We start from the raw sequence: 24,574 nt of genomic DNA on the forward strand, positions 1-24,574 counted from the left end.
TATTTATATTCTATGCATTTCATGAAACAGCTTAATGTGAAATCATGTTAAATAAATAAATTGTATTTATACCTGGTATTTGTTGTTAGGGGATGCGGGTCTGTTCCTTTAAACATCGTTCATGTTGCGTTGAGGTACCGCTCGTAAAATGCAATATTGGCAATGTGGGTTCAAAATTTGTGAACAAAGATTTTTTTAATACCATCTGGTAAAGTTTTATTATACGATTAACCATAACAAACAGACCACGGTTTGACGTTACATGATGAAGAGAAGAGACGCAACAGGTTTCATTGTAAACCAGGACAACGCAGGAATTACATCATGTTGTCCATTTCTCAAAAAAACTTTCTTTCATTTTATTTAAAAGTTTTGATTGTGTTTATTCAACCATGATTTTTTAAAGGGAATATTACACGTTGAAATTCAGCGCAGTTCACTGTGGCTTCCCTCATTCTGGTAAGTGCGCACTTTGGAAAATGTCTGAGGCGGACGCTGTCCGTGAACGCATCACCATCACCGCTTTCCTGTTGCTCAGAGGAGGCAGGCCGGTGATTTTCCACTGCTGCTGATGTCTCTGGTCCCCCGGTTTTAAGAGACAAAGGTCAGAAAGAGAAGCTTATAAATAGGCTAAAATATAAGCTTCCGACGCGTCCACACTTCAGTCGCTCTCACGGACACGGGAGGACACGGACAAGACTAACCTGACAAGGGACCGAGCGCAAAGGACATTAAAAGGACAAAATAACAGAAAACATCACATCATCGTAGCAGGTAAAGAAAAAAAAAACCTTTATTCATGTTACACTCATTTAGAATTAAACTGAGATGGATGTCCATGATGCTTTTCTGCGTTTTTCAGGGATTTTTTCTTTTGTTGGGTGTTAAATTTAAACGTATTTCCAACTCTTTTGTGTATGAATGAAAAAATGTTTATTTGCAAACTAAGAAGATGGAAAAACAGGAAAAGTTTATCTGCAGCAGTAGCAGATAAACTCAGTGCTGTGTTGTTTCACAGTTTAGTTGTGTTTGTGCGGGAGCTGCGTGGATGCGGGGATGTTTCTTTGTCAAGCGTGGAGAGCTCTCTCTCTCTCTCTCTCTCTCTCTGTCTCTCTCTCTCTCTCTCTGGTATTGCTTCGTGCGCTTAGGAAGGTTTTACCGGTGGATTTGCATTTCCTCTCATGTCTGCATTCAACGCTGCAAACTTTGATTTTACACTTTTGTTTGGAAATTTGCCTATATTTTTATGTCGGGGAAAATAAAGTTAATTGTCAGCCGCAACATTTCCTTCTTCACAATTTCATAAAAAGCGTTTTTCCCCCTTTCTAACCTTGACTCTCTTTACATCCGAACCCTGCTGTTTTAGTTCCGTTGTGAAAAGGAGAAGTGAGGCGCTCACTGCGCTCAGGAGGCGGAGATGCTCCTCCGCCGCGCTGAGCACCGAGCGCTGCCTCCCTCTCCACCTTTTGTCTCGCTTCCTGCTTTCTTTAATTTCCTCTTTTTGTCACATAGTTTTTAATTTAAACGCTACAGACTCCATTCTCTGCGCACAGCGTCTCGTTTATTTCTCATATTAAACTGAGTATTTGAGTCTTCTGCCTCCAATGTTTGAAACGTCTTAAAAAAAAGTGGACTCTGGTTTATTTTCAGTTTGTTTCCTGATGCTTGAACGTGATGGAGGGGAAACAGAGGCGCCTCACTGACAGGCTCTGTCTGCGTGTTGGTGTCAGAACCCATCCAGTTGGTTTCCATTTTAGGATCAGTTTGGACATTTTGACTGCTCCAAAGTTAAACTAATGCTAAATGATGTTTGTCGCCCGTATTCGTTTATCAGCTTCTGGTATTTCAAAACTGCGAAGGACTTTCCCTTGAGTTCTGTTTCCCAGAATGACAGAAAGCCGCTAAATCAGCACACTGATGGGAAACTGTGATAAAACGACCGACACTTTGGGACAGAAGATGAGACTCGGGTTGTTTAAGTTGGTTTGTTAATCTTCAGTCTTTTGACGGCATCTTGTTTCAGAACTTGGTTGATAAAATGGCATCAAGTTTGTTGTAATCGACTCACAAGCGTCTTAATGGGAGGATTTAATTTATTCATTGAATTTGGATTATTTGTCACACTGCTATGCGACACCCAGGATGAGATCGCTCTGAGCGTCACACTGATTTTCTCTTTTTTTTATTTAACTTTTAATCTCCTTGCTTTAACCCTGAATCTCATCTGAAGAATGTCACGAATCATGAATTTATTCCAATCTGAGATACAAATAATGTTCTTTAATGTCTCATGATTCAAGACACTACAGGGATCCTGGAGTCATTGTTGATTCTTTCAAGAAAAAAATGTGTTTAAAGATTGGAATCTAATGAGTCTGCTCTAAATCGACCATGATGAAGCATATTGAGGTTTTGTAGCCTCCGTCTTCCTGTTTGCCAAACCGGAGCTGAAAGCTTCTGTATTAACGAAGGACTTGTTTGCTGTTAAATGATTCAGTAAGTGTGTAACCTGAGGTTTGTGGAAAGTGGGTGTGTTAGTGAAATCTTAAGCTATAAATGTGATCTTGTCTCTTTAAATGACAGCTGAGAACGACTGTGGGAATTCACACCGACCCCATGAAGAGAAACGCCACCGAGTTAATTTGCATCATCTGTTCTTGAACCTTTTATCCCCCTGCGTCCTTCGCTTCACATCAGGCTCCCTCTTCACTGCTGCTGTACATATTAACTGACATGAACCACTGACCCACTCCGCTCTCAAATTAGAGCTGCCCCATTAATCTGGTATGATTGTATCTGCGTGTGTTGGGCTTTGAAATATGTTGTTTTACTTGGCAGTAAAGATGATAATCAACACTCAGCACAATGTTATTAGAAGTAATATCAGTTACTTTCATGTTGTCATACCTGAGCGTGATGGAGGGCAAACAATGGTGACATGGTGAGTCCGACAAACCAGCTCCCCCTTGTGGCTGACACTTGCATGAATTCATTTTTTGTCCTTAATCGGTAAATTAGTTGATTGTAATTTATTCTCATAAAAAATGTATAGTTTGGAATTTAAATAAATATTATTGTAGTATAGCTCACCACCACCATTTACCTCCTGGTCTGGGCTTTGATTAGACCATCTTAATTGCATTTACATTTATGAGTGAAATGGACAAAATTGAATTTTTTATGTTTTATGTGAATATGTATATTTTTTTTATTATTACCATGCCGCTACATTAAGTTCTAAGTGTCTTATGACATATTCATTTCAGGAGTCTTTAATCTTGTTGCCATAACAAAATCAGCAGCACAACTAAATTCCCAAATATTTGGAATATGTTTTTTTGGCAAATTTCCACAGCTTATGATTTTGACTCTTAATTATTCTATATTTGTATTTGGCTCCTATTTGAACCAAGTATCCACTTTTAATTTCCCTCCCCCAAACAGAATCAGACACAGGATGCTTTAATTTGGTAAGTGTTGTGCTGAATTTGACACTCTGTTGAAAACATCACAGCAAACGGGAAAAAACAAAAACGAGATGCACCATGTCCATCCTGTGTCGTCTTCTTTCTAGTGCATTATTAGAAAATGAAATGAGAAGCTATCTAATTATTATTATCTATGATCTCATATTGTTCTTACAATATTGGCCTCAGCTAGGCTATGGGAAGCATTTAGCACATCAACTTCAACATTCACCACAAGACTTGGCAGCTAAAGACCAAAAATATTTCATCATTCATACGTTGGTTGCCGGAAAAGCGTTTTTTAAATGATGAATAACAGAGAACAGAAAGTTAGAACTGCTCCACTCTTTGAACGAGTCAGTGGTGTAGTCAAAGCAAACCAGGTTGAGAGTGATTCAGTTTTAAGAAACCAAATTCAAACATTGTAGATAAAAAGTTTTGTTGTAGAATTTCACACTATGTCAGTTTTCTGTTCATAGTTTATTTTAGTCAGCACAACCATATTCTAAAACTGTGAAGATTACTGCATCCAGTTAATCTTGCCTGCATGCAGACCAGATCATTTCCCTCTGTTGAAAGTTTCTTTGCATGACTTATGCAAAGTGCATCAGCCACAATCTTTAAACAATGTGTCGTGTTTTCATGCCACCTTTCCCCACCTGCCACGATGTGAGCTGACTAAAACTCAGTGATGTTCTGGCATTACTTCCTGTTACTGGTTTTAATACTTGCTTAATCATTTACAGCGTGATGCATTCAAATTACATTCGACAAAAGCCTGCTCTCATTTTTCAGTCAAATTGATATCATTTTCTCATTCTCCATTCAACATGTCACCTTTTGTGCTTCCTAGCTGAAGCAGAAATGCCCCTCCCCCATAAATTCTTGCATTCCTTTACCATTACCCCCTTCTGTCTGATTCACAAGATTATCTCTGTAATCTCCTTTTGTCCTGTTACACTTTCAGCTGCTGTAAAATGAATATTTTATGAAACAAGGCTAAGTTTGTGGATGCTTCAGACTGCAGACTGAAGCTGCAGAAAGTGGGGATGCAAAGTGAGCTGATTTCAGAGCGATCCAGTGGAAGAATCCTTGACATTTTTGTGTGCATCTGGTAAATTAGTTTGGCTCATTTTCTCCAAGATGTCACTTTTTTTTTCAGTTTGCTCCAAATTTGCACATCTGTCTCACTGAAGACTGGATTTGGGTGACTCAAATAACAGCCTGTAAGCCCAATTAGTTTCAAATCCTGAATGGTCTGTTTGCAACAATGAAACAAAATGCACAAAAGTGACATGTCATGAAAACAACAACATGAGAAATGGGAAGAGAAGCAACACAGGCAGATGAATGCATTCAGAGAGGAGCAGGGTGGGGGAGGGGAAGCTGGTGATGGATGAGTGGACGCAATCGGTGGCCGGTTCGCTGAAAAGGTACATGCCCTTAAAATAGGAGAGTGAGTTATGCAAGTCATCTGGCTGAGAAAAAAGTGTTTGTGGCCGGGTTCTGAAACGGTCCTACTCAAATCCAGACTCTTGGTCCAGTTTGCTCTAAGAAAACCCCAAACACAGAGCAGAGGCCAATTAATATCCTGGTCCTGGTGAATGACCTGAGCTCTCAACTGAGCGCCATGAGAAAGAACAGTCTAAGTAGAAAAAGAGCTGATTGAATCTTCAGCACAGGAAACGTTGAACCGTCATTTTACAGAATGATCATAAAAACCTGGTTTGAATCTGTCTGATTCTGTCTGATAAGCTGCTAAATGGCCAAACGGTTGTTAACTGGGCATGTGGTGACCTGTAAACTGTAAAACATAGATCAATAAAACAATAATTAATTAGTAAACTGCTGTTAATCATATAATCACCCAGTTTAGTTTTAATTTGTTAAACTTTAAACGACAGGTCAGTTACAGTTCAGAATCCTTTAAAATGATGTGAAATGCCCCTTTAGTACTAGCTTTGAGGTAGTATTAATGGAAATGTGATGTTTTCATAGAGATGTGTTAAATATTGCAGAATGTGCTTTGTCCAAAAGCTTGTGTTGTGTTGGGCTTTTTGAATTGCATAAATCAGTTTGTTACCAGTATTTTACCTCAAACATAACGGAGTTTAGTATTTCATAAAGCAGGAAGTGTTTAGCACGTGCTTGTGCGCATGTGGGCCGATCGAGGGGCGACATTCAACTGTGACAAAATAAGTTTGCTTTGCTTTGTTTGTAGGGTTTAATCTGTTCAAAAATATTCACCAGTTTCATACATCATGTACAAATGAGCATTTTACATACAAACAGTACAAAGTTGTTGGTTTTCTCTGAAATGTGGTCTTATCGTTAAGTCAGATCTCGAGAATGAATGAGAGAAACGGATAGTAAAGGTGAGAGTGCAGCAGCAGTTGGGCCGATGAATAAAGATAAGGATGTGACATTTTCCACAGTTGGAGGCATGTGCTGACTGCTAAGCATGTGTCTCTTTCCTGACTTTCTTTTTCTCCTTCGCTGTCGCCATTGGGTGGAAATTTACAGCTCTAGTTGCTGATCATGATCACATTGTTCTTCTGTTTCTACATTTTTGTCAGAGCAGATGAGGAAGGAGAGAAGGAGGAAGTAAAGTGGTTCATTAAAGTTTAGGTTTCTGTTCATTGCTAAAAATATCTTTGGTTACTGTTTAACTTTTAGCCTTACACTGAAGTACAATCAGCAGAAGATCATTTCTGGTTCTTGTTCCACTTGTGGCCCAGGCATGTTTAAACAAACAGAAATGACAGTCAGTATATGTTACAAATGAAGCCTTATTAAATTTACATTAAGAAGGGTGTCAGTGATAGAATGTGGATTTGTGGTTAGTTAATGACACTGTTACAAGCTGGTCTGCACCTGCTTCACATGGTGTGTTTCCAAAACAGACGAAGTCCAGCAGCAAAGTTTTTTACTTTAAAGTCTTATTTATTTAAACTATTATTTTAGTTGGAAAATTCTTCCCTTGAACATCTAATATAGGTGAAGCGTACAACAGTTCATGTTTCTTCTGCAAAAAGATTTTCACTTCTTAGATTTGAGCTTCTCTGCTGGTCATTTATCAGGTGGATTGACTTTGCAGTCCATCGCCGTTTGTGGCACATTGGGCATCTAGTGTTTATGCAGTGTTACTTTGATAAATATTTAAGCAACATTTCCTGAATAATGTTTTCTCCACCACTTTTTAAATGAGTTTAATATGAAGTTATGCTACATTTCTGCGTTTTCTATCCACAGAATGGCACAAAAAGAGAAACTTCAGTGTCTGAAGGATTTCCATAAGGACACGTTGAAGCCGTCTCCTGGTAAGAGCCCTGGCACTCGGCCTGAAGACGAGGCGGAGGGCAAACACCCCCAGAGGGAGAAGTGGGCCAGCAAGTTGGACTTTGTCCTGTCTGTGGCCGGCGGATTTGTAGGTTTAGGGAACGTGTGGCGTTTCCCTTACCTCTGCTATAAGAATGGTGGAGGTAAGCATCAAATGGTTTGAAAAATCATTTTGTTTACTACTTTTCTTTTACTTTATCTGTATGGGTTTTGTTTCGTCTCCCATTTCTAGGTGCGTTTCTCATCCCCTACTTCATTTTCCTGTTTGGCGGAGGTCTGCCAGTCTTCTTCCTGGAGGTTGCCCTGGGTCAGTTCACCTCTGAGGGCGGCATCACCTGCTGGGAGAAGCTTTGTCCCATTTTTACTGGTATGTAGCTTGTTATTAAAATTCAGTTGCTAAAATGGTAAATTTGAATGAAAACAAAACCTGTACACCAGGAAGTTTGAACGCCTCAAACCCTTCCTGTGTAGAAGGCATTTTTTTTTATTTTGACAAACGAGAACTACTTATAATTTCCCCCACTGATGTCAGATTGAAACTTTTACATGTTGGGCACATTTTAAGGCTTCCTAGTTTCCCAGTCATGTCTTCCCTTCTTTGAAGCTTTTAAACACAAGTTAGCATTAGCATCCATCTGCCAGACTGCAGTGCCATAAAAACCTATTAACTCTTTCCTGAATGTCTCCACATGACCTCTCCAGAAATCATTCAGACCTGCTGTACCACATGACCATGTGCTTCTGATGTGCCTGAAACTTCATCATCATTCAATCAGAAAATAACAGAAGTGCCTTTGATTCTAGCACTTTGAAATGGGATTGAGTTGCTTTTGTTGCCATTTCCATGTGATTTGTGGAGGGAGGCAGTCGACCTCTGCCATGCCCCTGATGTAGTAGTCATAGGCCACCATCGTTTGACTCGTATATCGACGAGCAGACCTTCAGCCTGTGGTTTGTGTCGGCATCAGTCAGAATTTAAAAGCACAAAGAAGAATCAGAACCGTTCCTAATAAGAAAAGCAATAAAAGTGAGATATCAAATAAATTTGAAGCATTTGCTAACAGCAGGATCACAACACCATAATTGATTTGAAGAGAATGTCAAAGGAAGATTTCAGAAGATTTACCAAGATGTGATCGCATGCTTGAGAAGGGATGCATTATGGGAAAACCTGTGGAAAATCCCTCCAATAGTCACTTTATATGACCATGGAAAGCAGGACGGTGTGTGCAGTGAAAACCAAAATCTACTTTATTATAGAACAGTTATGTTATGAGGCTGACATTTAAACACCGCTGGATATTTAATAGCTTGTTTATGTAACTTCATTCACACGTAAAATATGCACAGTTTTGGACTTTAGCGGCAACTGATCCTCATGTTTACCCGGTTAAACATCTTCAATCCAAAATCTACCAGACACATGTGAGCCATCGTCTTTCTCCTCAGCAGCGGTGACTCATGAATTTAATGATCACTGCACCACAAAGGATGAAAAGCAATTCCCTTTTTATGTTTAATTAAAGAAATGCAGTTTAGATTCTTTGATTTGTTTTTAATTTTAGTTATTTCTTTTGTTTTGTTTGCAGGTGGAGCAGTGGACATTTGTCCGCTGCTCCACCTGCCCCGCCCTTTTATTATCAGATTTTTCTTGAAGCAATTCCCCCATCACCCAATAAGAGAGACCAGGCCTGTCTCTCTTATTTAAGATTCAGGTTTTTTTCCACACCTCTGCTGTTTTTGACAGAGGAATGGCTGAGTCACACCAGATTCTCCTCCAATAAGAGCGCTGAGACTTTGCCCAGCAGCCGTCACCAGGCAACAACCAGGGCTGCGCTGGTACACCTACACACTGGGCCTGTTCGGTGCTTTAACCTTCTCCACATCTCACCTTGTCTTTCTTTTTCATCTTCCCAGAAAGCTCAACTAATGGCCCTGAGAAGTCTTGTGATATTATTTGATCTGCCTTTATCCCCCTCTCCTCCATTTTCAGTGCCCGTGTTTAATAGTATTTTCTTCCTTCTTGGCCCTTGCTTTCCCGGCCAGCTCCTCTCACTACCAGCCAAATAAAATTAACGTATTTTACTTCACTCTCACATATGCAATTGCCATTTTATCTTCACATTCTAACACATTATCGTGTGGTTGTCTCAAACACACACACTCAGACACAAGGCGGTGTACACAGTGTCCTGAATTACACATCTCTATGGTAACAGCACAGCAACACATCAGAGAGAGCTTGGAAGAAAAGAGCAGGGTGGTGGTGGGATCTGAGCCGCCGACAGATGGATTGATAAAGACGGGAGAAGGAGCAACACAAAGGCAGCCAGACGGAGCAACACGAAATGAATCCGATTCAGAAAAAACAATTAAAATTCAAGAATAAATTTGAGATGAACATAAAACGTGTAGAGGATGGTAAAAAATGAATCAAAATAATAAAAATTGACATTTTGTGGAAGTATAAATTTGTTTATAATGTGTAACTCAAGCCAATGTAGATGTTGTTTTTTGTTTTTTAGCCAACATCCATACCAGACAGCAGCAGGCTGAGCCGACCTGCATAAATAACATCCTGATATCAGTTATTGATGAGCTGAAAAATATTAAGACAGAACAGAAACAAAAAGATTAACATTTTATAGGTTTGGGTAAGAAAACGCAGGTTAAGCCATAAGTCATGTCCGGGTCATTTATAATAAAAACACATGATTTAAAGCAAACCTGGTTAAAAGCAGTTCTGGGTTCTCAGTCGTGAGTAGGTATAGTTAATAACTTAGAAAACCCAGGTTGTCTCATAAGAAAACTTTCTCCTCAAGTCAATCTGCTGCCCTGCATGCATTTCTGGAGCAGTGGCAGAATAAGAAGTCCCCTTTTATGGAAGATATGACCAGCAGAACCGGACGAGGGGCGGCAGCATGTCTGAGGAGGAAAGAACCAAACAAAGACAGACGCTCCAGGACTAACATATCAGCCACAATACAGGATAATAAGCAAAAACTTAACACACATCCACATGAAAATAAGTTGTGTTTTAGAGACGGACCACTGCTAACAAAGAGCCTTTCTATGTCTACAAATATTGATGGGTCAAGGTGAACCAGCTCATCAAACAACAACAAAACTGTCTGAAAATGAGCTAGAACTAAACAAACCTACAGAACCTGCAGGATGAAGAAGGAAGACTATGAAAACTCAAAAGTACAGAGAGACTCTAGATGGGAGCCGCGCTGCCGTTAATTATTAAACTCTTGCAAAAACTAAAACATTTTGTACAAAACAAGCAGCTGCTCCTCTGCTTTTTGATTGCATTCATTCTAAAAAGTCAGATAAAACGGGGACAAAAAAACCATTTGACCAGATAACTGATGAGAAATGAGGCCATCAGATTCTCAGCAGCTGCTCAAATAATAACTCATCATCAGATAACGTTGTAAGTTCCTCCTTCTGTCCACATCCTCCAGACTCCCAACACTGACAGGAAGCATGCTAATAATGATCACATCTGTAGCTTCTTTACCTGTTGTGACAAATTTCAGATTATTTACTCAGCAAAACCTTCAGCAGTTAAAAAAATGAGTCGACTGCATATGTGGATAAACTGAGTGAGGTCAGGCAAGGTCATCCCTCCAAGAGCTGAAGAAATGACATCATGGAGGAGAACACATCTGTTTGTTTGATCAGCACTGTCCCATGTGATCTGAGTGTGTGTGTGTGTGTGTGTTTAGAGATGCGAGGATGTTACAGCTACTAATTGGCCAAGTGATTAAAAGGACATGATTTGTTGGCAAAGTACTTCTCACATTCATATACATATAAAGACACACAAATGGCAGACGAGGGTGAGAATGTTGTTTCATAATTCAAGCTTCTCTATTCTCTCTCTCTCTCACACACACACACACACACACACCATTTTGCTCACAGATGGTCGGTGACGTTGAAGGACATTAATTTGGATGAGTGGCCGCTGTCGGCTGCGCCTCAGCACATACAAAGCTTGTTTTAATGTCCTTATGAGGACTTACTGTGACTGCGGTCATTGTGTGAACTCTACTCCAAATTCTAATCCAATGGGATCCGAGTTCCTGCACCTGCTCTGACTCCAGGAGGATTACGTTTCCTCCTGAAGTTATCAGAGAATATTTCAAAACAAAACACGATCATGTGTTTACACCCATCTTGTGTCAAGGCCACTAGTGACGCAATGAAACGTATCTGACTGTTCTTGGAAATAAAGATTTTATGTCACTCAAGATTAAAAACATCAATGTTTCTGGTTGGACCTGGAATCGGCTAAAAGATGCCTTACACAATATTTGAGAAAGAAATTGGTGTTTTGAAAGGCCTCTGACCTTTCACCAAACCTCTGAAGAAAATAACTTCAGCCCTAATTCCTAAGATGTTTGGATAATGTTGCCTTTTGAGACTTAAACAGTTTCTCAGTTGCATTTCCAGTTTTTCAAATGAGAACTTTCACGCTGCTCTATTTTTGCATTGCTACCTGTGGGGTTCCTCCAGGCCAGGTTCTGGTCCCCAGTTCAAAGTTCATATCATCATTTAAAAAACTTTTTATCAAAACTGCTTTGATGAAACCCAGGCAAACTTGTTTACCTGCCAAGTTTGCAATCTGAGTTTTGACAGCACATTATCTTTTAAAGCGTTTTCTGAAGATAATTATGAAGCTGCGATTTAATCTCAGACACTGGAGTTGTTGCTCGTCATGATTTAACATAATGCTCTGTCTGGACAGCTTTCCTTTCTTCTCCACTTGCAAATGATTTTATGAGAAGACATCTCATCTGGCACATCAGCCCTCGTGTTTGTGACTCTTCTCTCACCTTCGGATGTTATCAGACCTGAAGAGGGTCAGGCCTTCGCAGCAGCTGCCCCCCAAATCACTTATTAGTCTGTTGTCAGCATCTACATGGGTCAAAATGGGATTGGACATTTCTGCTTGGTCACAGTATGTCCTCTGAATAGAGTACAGGATTATCTTGTGCAGATGAGTTCGACAAACACTTTTCAGTATTAAAAAAGGATTAGCATGGATTCAGAACTGAATGTGCATTGTCAGAATGGGAGTTCTGGCCTCCATTAAGCATTTGCCTACGAGTTGAAGGAAACCAGGTTTATTGTTACAGACGTTCTCCTGAATTTAAATGTTTTTTGGAGAGGCAGTTGATTTACTTTTTGAATGTTCCTGTGTGGATGAGGAGATTTGTTTTTATTTTTTAGTTTAAATGGCTACAGTCCAATATTGAACACCTTATTGTTGCACAAAATATTTCCCCAACTGACAGGATCTAGGTTTCATCCTTAGCTCTGAGATGATTTCCCATCCAGCTGCCTCCATCATGTCTGTAACCAACAGATTCTTCACTATTGTTTTGTTTTAAATTTTATCCTTTGTCTTTTGCAGGTATTGGCTACGCTTCCATTGTGATTGTATCCCTCCTGAATATCTATTACATCGTCATCCTCGCCTGGGGTCTGTACTACTTGTTCCAGGTGGGGATATAAAACTGTTAAATTCCCTTTTTATCCTAAAAGTTGCACAGGAATCTAATCTGTCTAAATACATGCTCTAACAGACCTTCTGTTTTTTTAAATTACCTTTCAGTGTTTCCAGCCAGAGTTGCCCTGGGCCAAGTGCAATCAGCCCTGGAATACAGATCAATGCATTGAGGACACCTACCGCAAGAACAAAACCATCTGGGTTGCCGCCAACGCCTCCAACTTTACCTCCCCCGTCACAGAGTTTTGGGAGTAAGTTACATAAAATCCCTCACACCTGCTCACTTCTATACCCACACACAGCTTTCATGTCCGTTGTGTTCCTCATGTGAATCGCTCATTATTGGTGTGATCTCTAGCGTACGGTTAAGTATGGATTATCATTTTGCAGACACAATGTGCTGGGCATCAGCAGCGGCATCGAGGAGATCGGCCCCGTTAAATGGGACTTGGCCCTGTGTTTACTCCTTGTCTGGGTCATCTGCTTCTTTTGTATCTGGAAGGGCGTGAAATCCACCGGAAAGGTAAATCAGTGTGAAATAAATAATATTCATTCATTTAATTTAACTGAGATTCTGTTTGTCAAACTGTTGATACTGAAACAAAGACGTGGTGTGAAATTGGTATTTCCTTTTCTTCCTGGTCTGACATGGGAACATTAGGGAACAAATTGGGTCTGACTCTCTTTGCAAACCGAAGCCAGGACTTGGTAACTTAAGCCACGATAACTTTTCCCACATTTACTGAAGCTGTTAATGGATGCACAGCAATTCATGATGCAGCTTCTGAGAAAACGAGGCTCTGCTTTATATTGCTGCCATAAACACAAGTTTTCACAAGACAAGAGGAGAGGCAGTAAATGAAGGACTCCGCTTTATTGGACCAATCACTCTTGATTAATTGGTCCAATATATTGTTCCTAGTTGTTTAAGTTTGTGAAAACAACTCTTATAAAACAAAGTTGGGTCAAAACTTTCCCCAGGCAGAAAATGACTCTGTGGGCCTGAAGTCTCTATTTACAACAAAGGGAAATTACTAAGTTCACTCATTTACAAAACCCTTTTTCAAATGAAACGAGGGATGTGAAAAAATGTCATGTATAAAGAACAGCTCTGTGGTTGTTTTTAATTCTTTGTGTTTCCTTATCAAACATCCAAAAGTCCCTTCTGCAAGAAAACAAGTCAGCAACTTTCACCCAGACAACAGCAGGCCACCAAGAATTTAAGGAACCTTGTTTTGTTACTGTTGGAAACTTTCAGTAGTTTCCCCAGATTACACTGCAAACTATTAATCAGAGAAGGAACCGTGTAAGACTGCGAAACAACAAATGTTTCAAAAACTCCAGATTATGAATATGTTTGAATTTAAGAAACATTATAAAACTTTAACTTTTCATTCAGGAGGAATTCAGGAAGTACATTTTTAAAATGAGCGTAAAAAGCCTCTTTCAGAAAAAATACAATAAGTGTTTTTATTTCAGTACCTGTAATGACTTCATTAGGAATATGAGCAGACAATTTAGGGAAGAGTCAAAAATGACCAATTTGAAACTGGAACTCGGAGATGAATGCAGTATTCATGTTGTGTGTGTGTGTGTGTGTGTGTGTGTGTGTGTGTTCTACCTCAGGTGGTCTACATCACGGCCACGTTCCCGTTCGTCATGCTCATCGTCCTGTTGATCCGCGGTGTAACTCTGCCTGGTGCTTCTGAAGGCATCAAGTTCTACCTGTATCCTGACCTCGAACGCCTCAAGGACCCAGAGGTAGGTTCCCCCCTGTGCTGCCTGATTCCCAGAGCCTCTTCACTCAGCTCCTGCTATAGAAATATTTCCTTCTTCTAGTGAAACGATTTGTTTGGACGTGAACTTCGTTGGTGATTGAAATTCCTGGAATGAAATTTAGACACCAGGACATTTTTTTCTAAATCAAGCAAAGAAGTTAAAAAAAGACTAAAAAAAGCACAAATCATTAACTGTATGTTAAAGATTCTATGATCGGTGTAGAATAATGCAGTCCTGCTTTTAGAAGTCCAGGAGTGAGCAGGCCAGATGTTTTTGACCATTTTTGTGGAAAGTTTACAATAGACTTGGACTTAATTTATTGTCATTGCACAAAGATACGACAGTGAATTTGGCAACAAAACGTTGCTTGGCTGCCAGAATACACAGAAAGTGCTGCAAAACTATAAGTATGACTTATATAAGTATGTATATGTACTTATAAATACAAGTACATATACATACAGGTGTTATTGGTGCAGGTAAAAAAGGTAAACTCACTATTATGCATTAATGTAAAAAAAATGCAGGGATCTGTTGATTTTGCATGAATTTCCACAATTGCAGAATCACAATAACCTGGGCGAGTGCTAAATGTTGCAATAACAAAATAGTTTGTGATAAATAAATAAATCTTTAGGACTTCACCACCTTACCGCTTCTTTGCCTTTTCTAGAACTTGAACTTTTCTGCTGCATTGAACAGCCAGTGTTACCAAACAGATGACGGTCATACAGATCCTGGATGTGTGGTAGTTAAATAATGACCCAGAATTTATTGCAGGCGAAGTATTTCCTCATGATATGAATACTGCAGTCGTAATGACATCAGTTGTGCAGTACCATGGTTCCAGGTTTTTTTCCATTGTGTTCTTATGCTATAAAGGGAATTGATAATCTTGGCAGATACAAGCTAAGCACAGAACACTAGCAAAGGTTTCAAACCACGCTAAACGTTTAGCTTTCCATTACCCAGACGTCATCAGCAGGCCTCAGCCTCTCTGTTGCTCTCTCCCTACTTGGCAGGTGTGGATTGATGCCGGCACTCAGATCTTCTTCTCCTATGCCATCTGTCTGGGCGCCATGACGTCCTTGGGGAGCTACAACAAGTACAAATACAACTGCTACAGGTGAGGCGTCAGTTTTCAGGGGCCGGGCGGGGTGTGGTGTGGTAGGGGAGAGACTGGGTGTGGGGGGTGAAGGGATCCTTGTGTGTTCATTAACAAATCCTCCTCATGACATATGTGTGACATAGGGACTGTTTGCTGCTGGGAGCCCTCAACAGTGGTACCAGTTTTGTGTCTGGCTTCGCAATATTTTCCGTCCTGGGCTTCATGGCACAAGAGCAAGGGGTGGACATTGCTGAGGTGGCAGAGTCAGGTACGAGGGTTCTGTAAAGGCGGCAGTGATGGTGGGCGCTGCTTCCTGGTTAATAAATTAAATAACAGTCATTTCAAAAGAAAAACAGCAACGAAACCCAAAAGAGAATTAGCCTCTACGTTCATTTTCGAACTTGAGTGACAATTTAGAAACATCATGGATTCCCTGATTAAAACACAAATGACGGCATCGGAATATGGAAGCTTCCGCAATCAAACACTTCTTGACAAAAGCAGATCTAGGAGATAAGAACCTATTTGGTCGGTTTGTACGCGCTCATTTAAGTAAGGCAAGCTGGCGCAAGGCAGAGGGAGCTGTGCTTTATGTCTTTAAGGAAGACGTTTTTTAGGGAAGAGTTGAGGAAAAGCTGCTGCCGATACTTTACGGCACATCTTATGTCAGTGTGACGGTTTAAAGATTTGAGTTTTGGTTCTGAGATGTTCCTCATTTACAGCCAACAACCTGATGGTGCCTTAGCTTTCATCCAGCTGAGAGGCATTTGTTGTTAGAGGTTACATCTATGACTCTTTTTCTGCAACCTTAAGTACAATGAGATTTCCATGGATTTCTGTCATGTTTTTTCACCGTATGCGGCCTAACACTAAGCCTGACCATTAAAGGAGCCCAGGTTACTGTGGATGTTTGCTTTCACTTTCTGACAGAATCACACAAGGATTTCATTTATCCCTACTTTTAAAAACAAGAGCAGAGCCATGATGATTAATGACTTATCCTGTAAACATACCCAACGTCAAAGTTGTTAAACGCCAATGGAGATGGAAGAGTGTTTTCTAAGAACTTGTTTAGACTGGTTCTGCTCTTTTTGCTGAATTGCTTTTCACTCCAGTTATTTGAATAAGACTTGGCGGCATGCTGTTTGATTGATGTAAAGGTTTATTATTTTAGAGAAAGTAATTTTCTTTATCAACAGGTTTTGTGAAGCAACACCTTATCTAAAGCCCCAAGATCAGCAAATTTCATAACAAGTCCATGTAGCTTAGCATTGCTTTCTACGTTAACAGTATATGCTGGCAGCCCAGTCGATGCAAACATTGCACAATTCTGTAAAGTCCAGCTGACAGTGGGGTTTGCAGAATCGTCCAATATCTGTGATATTTGGCGAGTGGGCTGATGGTCTGTGAGGAGTTGGTCAGAGAAGCTGGAGGAAGCAAAGCGCTGCAAGCTAACATGATGCTAGCTGTTAAACTGAGAATTTGACAGGATTCTTGTAAGGAGCAAGATAAAATGGACGACTAAAACATTTTTACAGAATTTTATCTTTGGAAAGGAAAGCAAAGAAGTTTTCAGAAAGAAATCTGTAAGTTTGCCTAAACTGCAGCAGTTTGGGCTGAACATACGTTTAAAGCTAAATAAGAGAAGGGATGCTCTTGCTCCGTAGTGTGACTTTAACTGTGCAACGGCTTGGCACACAGCCTCAAATGACTTAACAATGGGATAAAAAGAGAAGAAAGACTTCTTTATATTTGGTGCTGTGCACAGTAAACTCACGATAACAGTATAATCATCATGAACTCAGTTACTTTTGATTTGGTAAATTTTCTGAAGGTTTGTTTTCCCTCTGGGGCTGGGAGTTGGTTTAACCTTTGTGAGTCAACGTGGTGTTTGGTTGGATGCCTTGTCATAATTTGCTACAAAAATGGAACCTATTGATACACTATACTATCAGCTGCAATGCTGTTTGCTGTTATGGCTGCTTCCTTGTTCCTTGACTTTTGTTTTACAGTTCCCAATGTAGCATCATTTAAATTCGACCTCTTAAAAACAAATCATTAAAAAAAGCATTCGCTTTTTATCTGACCACAAGTTTTACATCTGCTGCTGTTTTGCAATAGTCCTTTTGCATTCCCCGTTGAAATGGCCAACCGTATTTCAGTTGGGGATTCAAAACGGCTTGAGGAACGTGTGCATGGTAAACAGAATGTATCGGACACACCTTCATGTGCTTGATTTGCCTTTTTGAAGCATTTGGGGCTTATTCAACTTCAATCAGAGCAATGTTTACAGTGGTCCTTCCTTCTTAAATGATGTAACATACATCCTGCAACATCTCTCTTCTAACTGACTTACTTCCACAGAGATACTGTTATAAACACAAATGTATATAAATGTGCTTTATTTGCTTTTAACTATACTTGTGTGTTTTATTGTAATATAAGGTGCTATTAATTATGTGCTTGTAAGTGAAATGAAATTGTCATGTGTTGAGTGTGTACAGTTAGTGTGTCTTAACGCTCTGCAAGCGAGAGGTAAGTAAAGATGTGCTTTAGATAATTATTTTTAATGAATCTTTATCCAAATATACTTTACATGTGAACTTGATCTGTGTGCTGTAGTCAGGCATTGATTAACTCTTCACTTCCTGCTCTGCGTCGGTTGTTTGGGGGCATTTTTCTCCCCCACAGGGATGCAGATCAGATGAGATTATCATATGATTCTAATGTCGCTCCTCCCCACCCCCTTCTGTCTCCTCTTCCTGCTCTTCTGCAGGTCCAGGCCTGGCATTCATTGCCTACCCCAAGGCTGTTACCATGATGCCTTTTCCTACACTCTGGGCAATCCTCTTCTTCATTATGCTGCTGCTGCTTGGCCTCGACAGTCAGGTCAGCAGATAAACAAACAGGATTTTTCTATAAAGTAACACAGTCTACAAGACCTCTGTTTTCTCCCAGTGTTCCCAGTACTAACTGCAGAAATGCACCACTCAGTCAGAGACAGGAGGAGGGTCTTAGTGCTGTCAATCACTCTTGTACTCAACCCCTCCTCCTTGCTCTCTGCTACACTAAAACTCGTTAACCACAAGATATAACGGATTTTCTGAAATGTCGATTAGACACATTGAGCAGAGAGTACATAAGCATGATTGACAGCACTAGGCTCCTCCTCCTGGCTTTGATTGGTTGTTTTTGGTGGGGAGTGGTGCATTTGTTCAGATGGCAGCAGTACCTTTTTTTTAAATCTTTCAAAATCAACCTTTCAGTAAGGTGGATTGTCATCATTTATTTTACTTTACAGTGTCTTCTCTATAAAACGATAAATCACATGCATCAAAACCAATGCATACCAAGTAACGTGTGCATTTTTAAATCCAGCTTACAACAGTAGATGGCACTTAAAGTAACGTAACTCAGGAAAGAAAAGTGAGCTTGGTTTGAAATCCTGGAGGTCAGTGGAAGGTGAATCTGACTTTCCATCCGTTTTTTGTCTTGCAGTTTGTGGAGGTGGAAGGGCAGATCACATCACTGGTGGATCTGTATCCGTCCTTCCTAAGGAAGGGTTACTGCAGAGAGGTCTTCATCGCCATCATCTGCTGCATCAGCTACCTGTTTGGACTTACCATGGTGACCAAGGTAACGAAACAATATGAGGAGGTGGAAAAAGGTGCTGAATGTAAAAGGCACCTCAGCCAAACGTTGAGCATTAAAATGGTTGTTTAGTTTGACATGAACACAGCAGCTCCTGACCTCTTTTCAGGGTTCATGTAGTTGGAACCAGAGCGTTTGGACTGCAGTCAGTGTGAACCCCTGAGAGACGATGGCAGAGGGAGGGGGAGTTCTCATGACTTTTAGTGTCAAGTCATGAGAACTTCCTTTCCATCTGATGGTATTAATAGTTACAGACCCAATTTAGATTTTCCAAATCCCCTTGCTTCCTCCTCATTCTCTTTTTATATCTCCTGTTTTCTCATTTATCCCCTGGACTCTTTAAGTCCTTCTGTACTTTTTTTCAAACCCAGTCGTTTTGTCATAATTGTTTCTTCCTGTTTGCATGCTCTAGTTTTCTTTTTTATATTCAACCATCTAACTAACTTCCTGTATGAGTTATGCATACACATTCTAAATCTGTATAAATACTGACAGGAAATGTACAAGTATGCATTTTAGATGCAGATTTTTGTGTATCAGAATTTTTAATCAAAACTGAAAATCACTCCAGCATATTTAATTTTACTCATCTTGTCGCCGAGCATTTTAATCAGAACCTTTCAGTTTGTTTCCTGCTGATCTGAGACGATAAGACACATTTGATCTGTTTAATGGTTGCGGTTTGCTCTTCACCAGATCAATGTTCTGATTAAATGTTTTTGTTTAATCACTAAGTTTTAATCAAAATCAATCACCGGTTTGAACCACTTGAGATGAATCTGATCTTATTGAAATGTTTTAGTGCCTTTATTATTGATGTTGCCATGGTTTCAGGTCACCACTGGTGTCTATTTTTCTATTTCCTAGATTCAGTTTGAGGTGTAATGGTACAGAAACCAATACTTTGACTTTAGATAAGGGGATTGTTGAAGATCCTCTCCACCTTCTCTCATCTGTTCCTCATTCATGTCGGCTCCGTTTCAGAACAATACCTCCAGTCCTTCCCTCTTTTCACGCAGACCTTCACTGTACCGACTCATTCCCTCAGTTTCCCTTTCTGTTGTTCCCATGACAACTTCATTTTCGGGCTGCTGTGGCCTGATTCAGCTTTAGGATTCCCAGGATTGGGGATCATTTTTCATATTGTCGACAGGCAGGAGGTGGTGTACCGTCACTCCTGTTCAAACACGTCATCTGCTCAGATTTAAGCTGCTTTCTTGTTTACATGTTAAACTTTCCTGGAACGACTTCCTCCAAAACTATTTGTGTGGAGTTGGAGCCAGAACAGATCATGTGTTTTTATTTTGCTTTAAAATGTTGAAACTAAAACGACGTCTCTCTGCAGGGTGGCATGTATGTTTTCCAGCTGTTTGACTACTATGCAGCGAGCGGTGTGTGCCTTCTGTGGGTGGCATTCTTTGAATGTATAGCTGTTGCCTGGGTTTATGGTGAGTATAATTAATCCCAACAATACTGAAGCTCATTATTCAGTTCCCTGATCAGAAATATTAATTTACAGGCATAAAAAGAAAAATAAAGCTGCTTTGTCTTTTACTGCTGCGAACCTCACCAGAAGGATCTTTACACTGATGTTTTTGCAGGCGCTGATAATTTTTATGATGCAATTGAGGACATGATTGGCTACAGACCAAATCCTTGGATGAAATGGAGCTGGACTGTTGTCACTCCTTTACTGTGCATGGTAAGGACTTTCTAATGAACCTGCCCAGAACTTTATGATGGTTATTTTGAACAAATATCTGAATATAAAACCATAAAAATGTGGATTTAAATGTGTCCCTTTTCCACCACAGGGCTGCTTTATCTTCTCTTTGGTCAAATACAAGCCATTGATGTACAACAAGCTGTACCAGTATCCTGACTGGGCCATTGGAATAGGCTGGACTCTGGCCTTGACCTCCATGATCTGCATCCCCATGGTGGTCGTCATCAAGATCATTCGGTCTGACGGGCCCCTCATCGAGGTGGGTGAAACGCGCAGCGAGCAGAAGATACTCTGTAGATTTACTCAGATTTCCCTGAATAAACGTCGGCCTCGGGGAACGGTCACTGATCTCAGTTTGGAGGATCAGGGATAAATTCTCAAGGGAGAATCAAACTGTTCAGAGCTAAATTTGCTTCAAGAATCATTTTCTGTCTCCTAAAATAACTTTTATTTCTTAGTAATTTGAGCTATTTTATTTCTATTTATACATCTGTTTTGCACAGATTTGTTTATATTTATGATTGAACACAAACTCAGTTCATAAAAACAAGGACAGGTATCAGGAAAGTCAAATAAATCACCTAATTCTTCCTAAATGTAGATTAAAGCTCTTTTCTTATAGTTTTTTTTTCCTCTCTACATCTTTTCTCTTTCCAACTGGTTTCGTATTTTATCTTTTCATTCTTGCTCTATTTGCCTCTTTCCCTCTCTTTGCTTTATCTTTCTGTTCTTTGACATCTGTTCATGTCTTGTGTCCCTTCTGGCCTGCAGAGGATCAAGGCCGTGGCGGCCCCGGTGCGTGGAGGGGCCAGCTCCCGCCCCGCGGACCACCGTGTCCCCAACGAGCTCACCTGCCCACTGGACCCCAATGGAAACAAGGGGCTAATGATGAAGGCCCCCACCCACACCATCGTAGAAACCATGATGTAAAGGGGTGAGGAGGAGGCTCTCCATGAGAACGCCCTCTTCTCCTCTCCTGTCCTCTGAAACGCTTCTAAAGCTAGCTAGCTATCTGTCTGTCTGTCTGTGTCTTTCTGGTGGACTGATGAGGGTTTTAAGGAAAAAAAGACAAGAACCTCACATTTGAAATCTTTTAGGAATGCTTCAAAATCTGTTTGCAGTTGAGGAAAATGATTATTACAATTCCAAACTGTTAAGTGCATTGTTTTCCTTTATAGTTCCCATGTGAGGTACATTAGCAGCGACCACTGATCATAAGCTGGTCGCTTGTTTCTTCACTGATGTCCACAGATAATCAGAGTTTGTTCCCAAAAAAGAACAAAGTTATGTCTTAGATTTATGGAAAGGAAACACATTCAAGTCACTGCTGATGCTAAAATATTCTATAAATTATGGTGCAGTTTGATAAAAATGCACTTCACAGCAAATGAAGACAAAAACAGGGAAATTCTGATCACACAGAAATCTTGTTTTTGGCTGAAACTGAAACATTCCCTTATTTTCATGTTAATTTCTTCCTACAAAGTCAGAGAAGCATCCAACCGGATTTGAAGTGTGGAGTTCAAACCCTTGAGTGTGTCGTCTGTGGCGTACTGTACAGTAGTAGCTATCAGTCTATCTATATCTATCTCTTTATCTTTCTGTGTCCTAGACCAGTTTACAATATGTAAGTTACTGCAGTAGGCACTCGGCTTAAAGTTTTGGATTGAATTTTTTTTTCTGCAGAGGAAGTTACATTATTATTATTGTTGTTAGTTTTTTCCTCTGTCAGTGTTTAGATTCTTTTATTATTATTATTATTATTATTATTATTATTATTATTATTATGGGTATTCACTATTGAATTGCTGTAGTTTTACATAGAAGGACAAACACTTCTTTCAATTGGTGAAAATACTAAGCTGTTATACGGATCACATATTTACAGTGGCAGCCTTTCTACTTCATCATGTATATCTTGGGCCACTTTATCCAGTTGTTTTAGTTACACAAACAAATTTCAATTTAATGATTTTTCTCCAAAGTGTTTCTTGTTATGGGCCAGCTGCTTCGTGACCACTTGGATGTTCAGACTGAAATGGAGACCTGGCAGCGGCTCCTCCTGCGGTTCAGGGCTGGGAAGCTTTTCTTCCTCTGTACGGTTCAGGGCAAATCTGGACACATTTATTGGGGCAGGACAAAAGCTAAGATTCATCTCCAGTTCAGATCAGGTGACCCAGTCAGTTGTGTTTCTTAGCACTCCAAAGCAGGAGAGCAACAAAATCCTGTGACACAACAGAGAATAACGCTGCAGGGCTTTCCAGTCGGCAGAACTTTGTGTAGGGAAACTGGCACTGAAGGAACCCAAAAAGCATCATTTTGGGAAACCTGATCAACACCGACAGACACAAACTAAAAACGCCCAAAAGGAATTTTATTCATGGAAAATAAGAAAGTTTTTTAACTGCTCAAACTAAAAGTTAACTTGATCCGAGTTCCTAAACATGTTTAATCATAAAGAACATCAAAAGGATCGAGTGTAGAGGCACAAAATGTGATTTTACCAAGTTTTTCTCCTTTTTAAAATTAGTGAATTAAGCATCAATTTGTTGAAATTATGTTAAAGGTGCCCTGCGATACGAAAACTAGGCCTCAATTCTGGCTGATTTTTAACAGTTGTGGTATAAAAACTACATGTGATTTTTTTAATAGCAACATGGGGCCATAATGCTGATAATGTGAGCTGTTAACGACAGACTAGGTAAGAGGTAGTTGTTGGATTCAGTTTAATGTGACAAAGGGGTTTCCGTGTGTCTCACCAGCGACCATCTGCTCAGGACTTACCCTTTAAAGCTCTTGTCTGCTTTAATTTGCTTCAAAAACATTTTACTATCAGTTGGGAACAAAGAGCTGCAGTCGTAGCAAACAAAACTTGTCTTGTGCTTTAAAGGACATTCGCTCAGATTGGCACATAGAGAATCAAAAGTAACTTCTTAACTGCCTATTTTATACACAATCAAAGGTAAAGATACACTGAAATGATGTGAGAGATGTTTTTTTGCACTTGAAATGATGAGGCCAAAAATAAAATGCTCAATTTTTCAGGGTACTTGGAGGTGAAAACCATTGAGGCGGGAAGTTGTGCAGTACCCAGGAGTTGCCTGTATTTGACCAAAAACTTCCCAGTAGAGGTGGCATAGCAGCCAGAGCCTGGCGTTTTTCCTCTTCTTTTTACTGTAGTTTGTACCATTAGAGGGATTTGCTGAACCAAATCCACAGCTGACATCTATTTTCATACAGCCTTTCCTATATAACGTCTTTCTACAGCTCAGCTTCCATTTAAATGCACATACAAAGCTTCAGTGTATTCATTAACGTTTGTACAGATCTGGTTCAAGGTTCCTCTGAAGGATCATTGCACAACAATGAAAAACAAAAAACTTTATTCATTTGCAGATTATCTTAAAATCTTCAATTTGTCCGCTGAATAACTTCTTTTAGATTTAAAATCTAATGCATATGGAAACAATTCAACTTTTTTAATGTGCATTTTCTTTTTTACATATTTTTAGAGACAGCTCTTGGCTGCTTAATTGGAAAAACATAAAGTCATCAGTAACGACTTCAACTTTAAAGCTTTTTCCAGGTGCTAAGGTCCTTCTGTTGTCAGGGATTTATTGACCAGATTATTAACTAATGCAGTCATTTATAGGTTTGTTCTGCCTCTCGGTGTAAGTTCACAGTTTGTACCAGCCCATCAGCCTTTTACCCTCCTGCTGTCAGTTAACCCGAGTAAACTTTCCGTTGAGCTAAGCTTACTGATTTTATTTTTTCTCTCAGAAATAATGAGTTTGCAACAGAACTAAAGCATTAGTGATGCACATGTTTTTACCGCCGAATGTTAAAATGTGAAAGTCACCTGCAGGTGAATTTAAAGTTTTCTGAAGATTTATTTTTTAGCATAAAGAAAGAAACTTTGTTTAAATGTTTTCTTTTGCCGATCCTTCTTTGATTTCATCAGTTTCTCTTGACTTGTTTGTGAT

The 24,574-nt window shown here is 39.8% G+C and overlaps 1 protein-coding gene across 1 annotated transcript; it reads left to right on the forward strand.

The window, feature by feature from the left end:
* Positions 1-525: 525 nt before the first annotated feature.
* LOC106947337 (sodium- and chloride-dependent taurine transporter-like) lies at positions 526-21,930 on the forward strand. Its single transcript, XM_015032258.1, has 15 exons — positions 526-774; positions 6,720-6,949; positions 7,039-7,173; positions 12,232-12,320; positions 12,433-12,578; positions 12,718-12,850; positions 13,954-14,088; positions 15,129-15,232; positions 15,358-15,482; positions 17,991-18,103; positions 18,713-18,850; positions 20,211-20,313; positions 20,467-20,567; positions 20,680-20,850; positions 21,363-21,930. Exons 2-15 carry the CDS (start codon positions 6,721-6,723, stop codon positions 21,519-21,521), a joined length of 1,881 nt encoding a protein of 626 aa, XP_014887744.1. The 5' UTR covers positions 526-774; position 6,720; the 3' UTR covers positions 21,522-21,930.
* The last annotated feature ends 2,644 nt before the right edge of the window (positions 21,931-24,574 follow it).

The sequence above is a fragment of the Poecilia latipinna genome, unplaced genomic scaffold, assembly GCF_001443285.1.
Source record: "Poecilia latipinna isolate Pla-1442-1.1 unplaced genomic scaffold, P_latipinna-1.0 Scaffold235, whole genome shotgun sequence".
Classification (NCBI taxonomy): domain Eukaryota; kingdom Metazoa; phylum Chordata; class Actinopteri; order Cyprinodontiformes; family Poeciliidae; genus Poecilia; species Poecilia latipinna.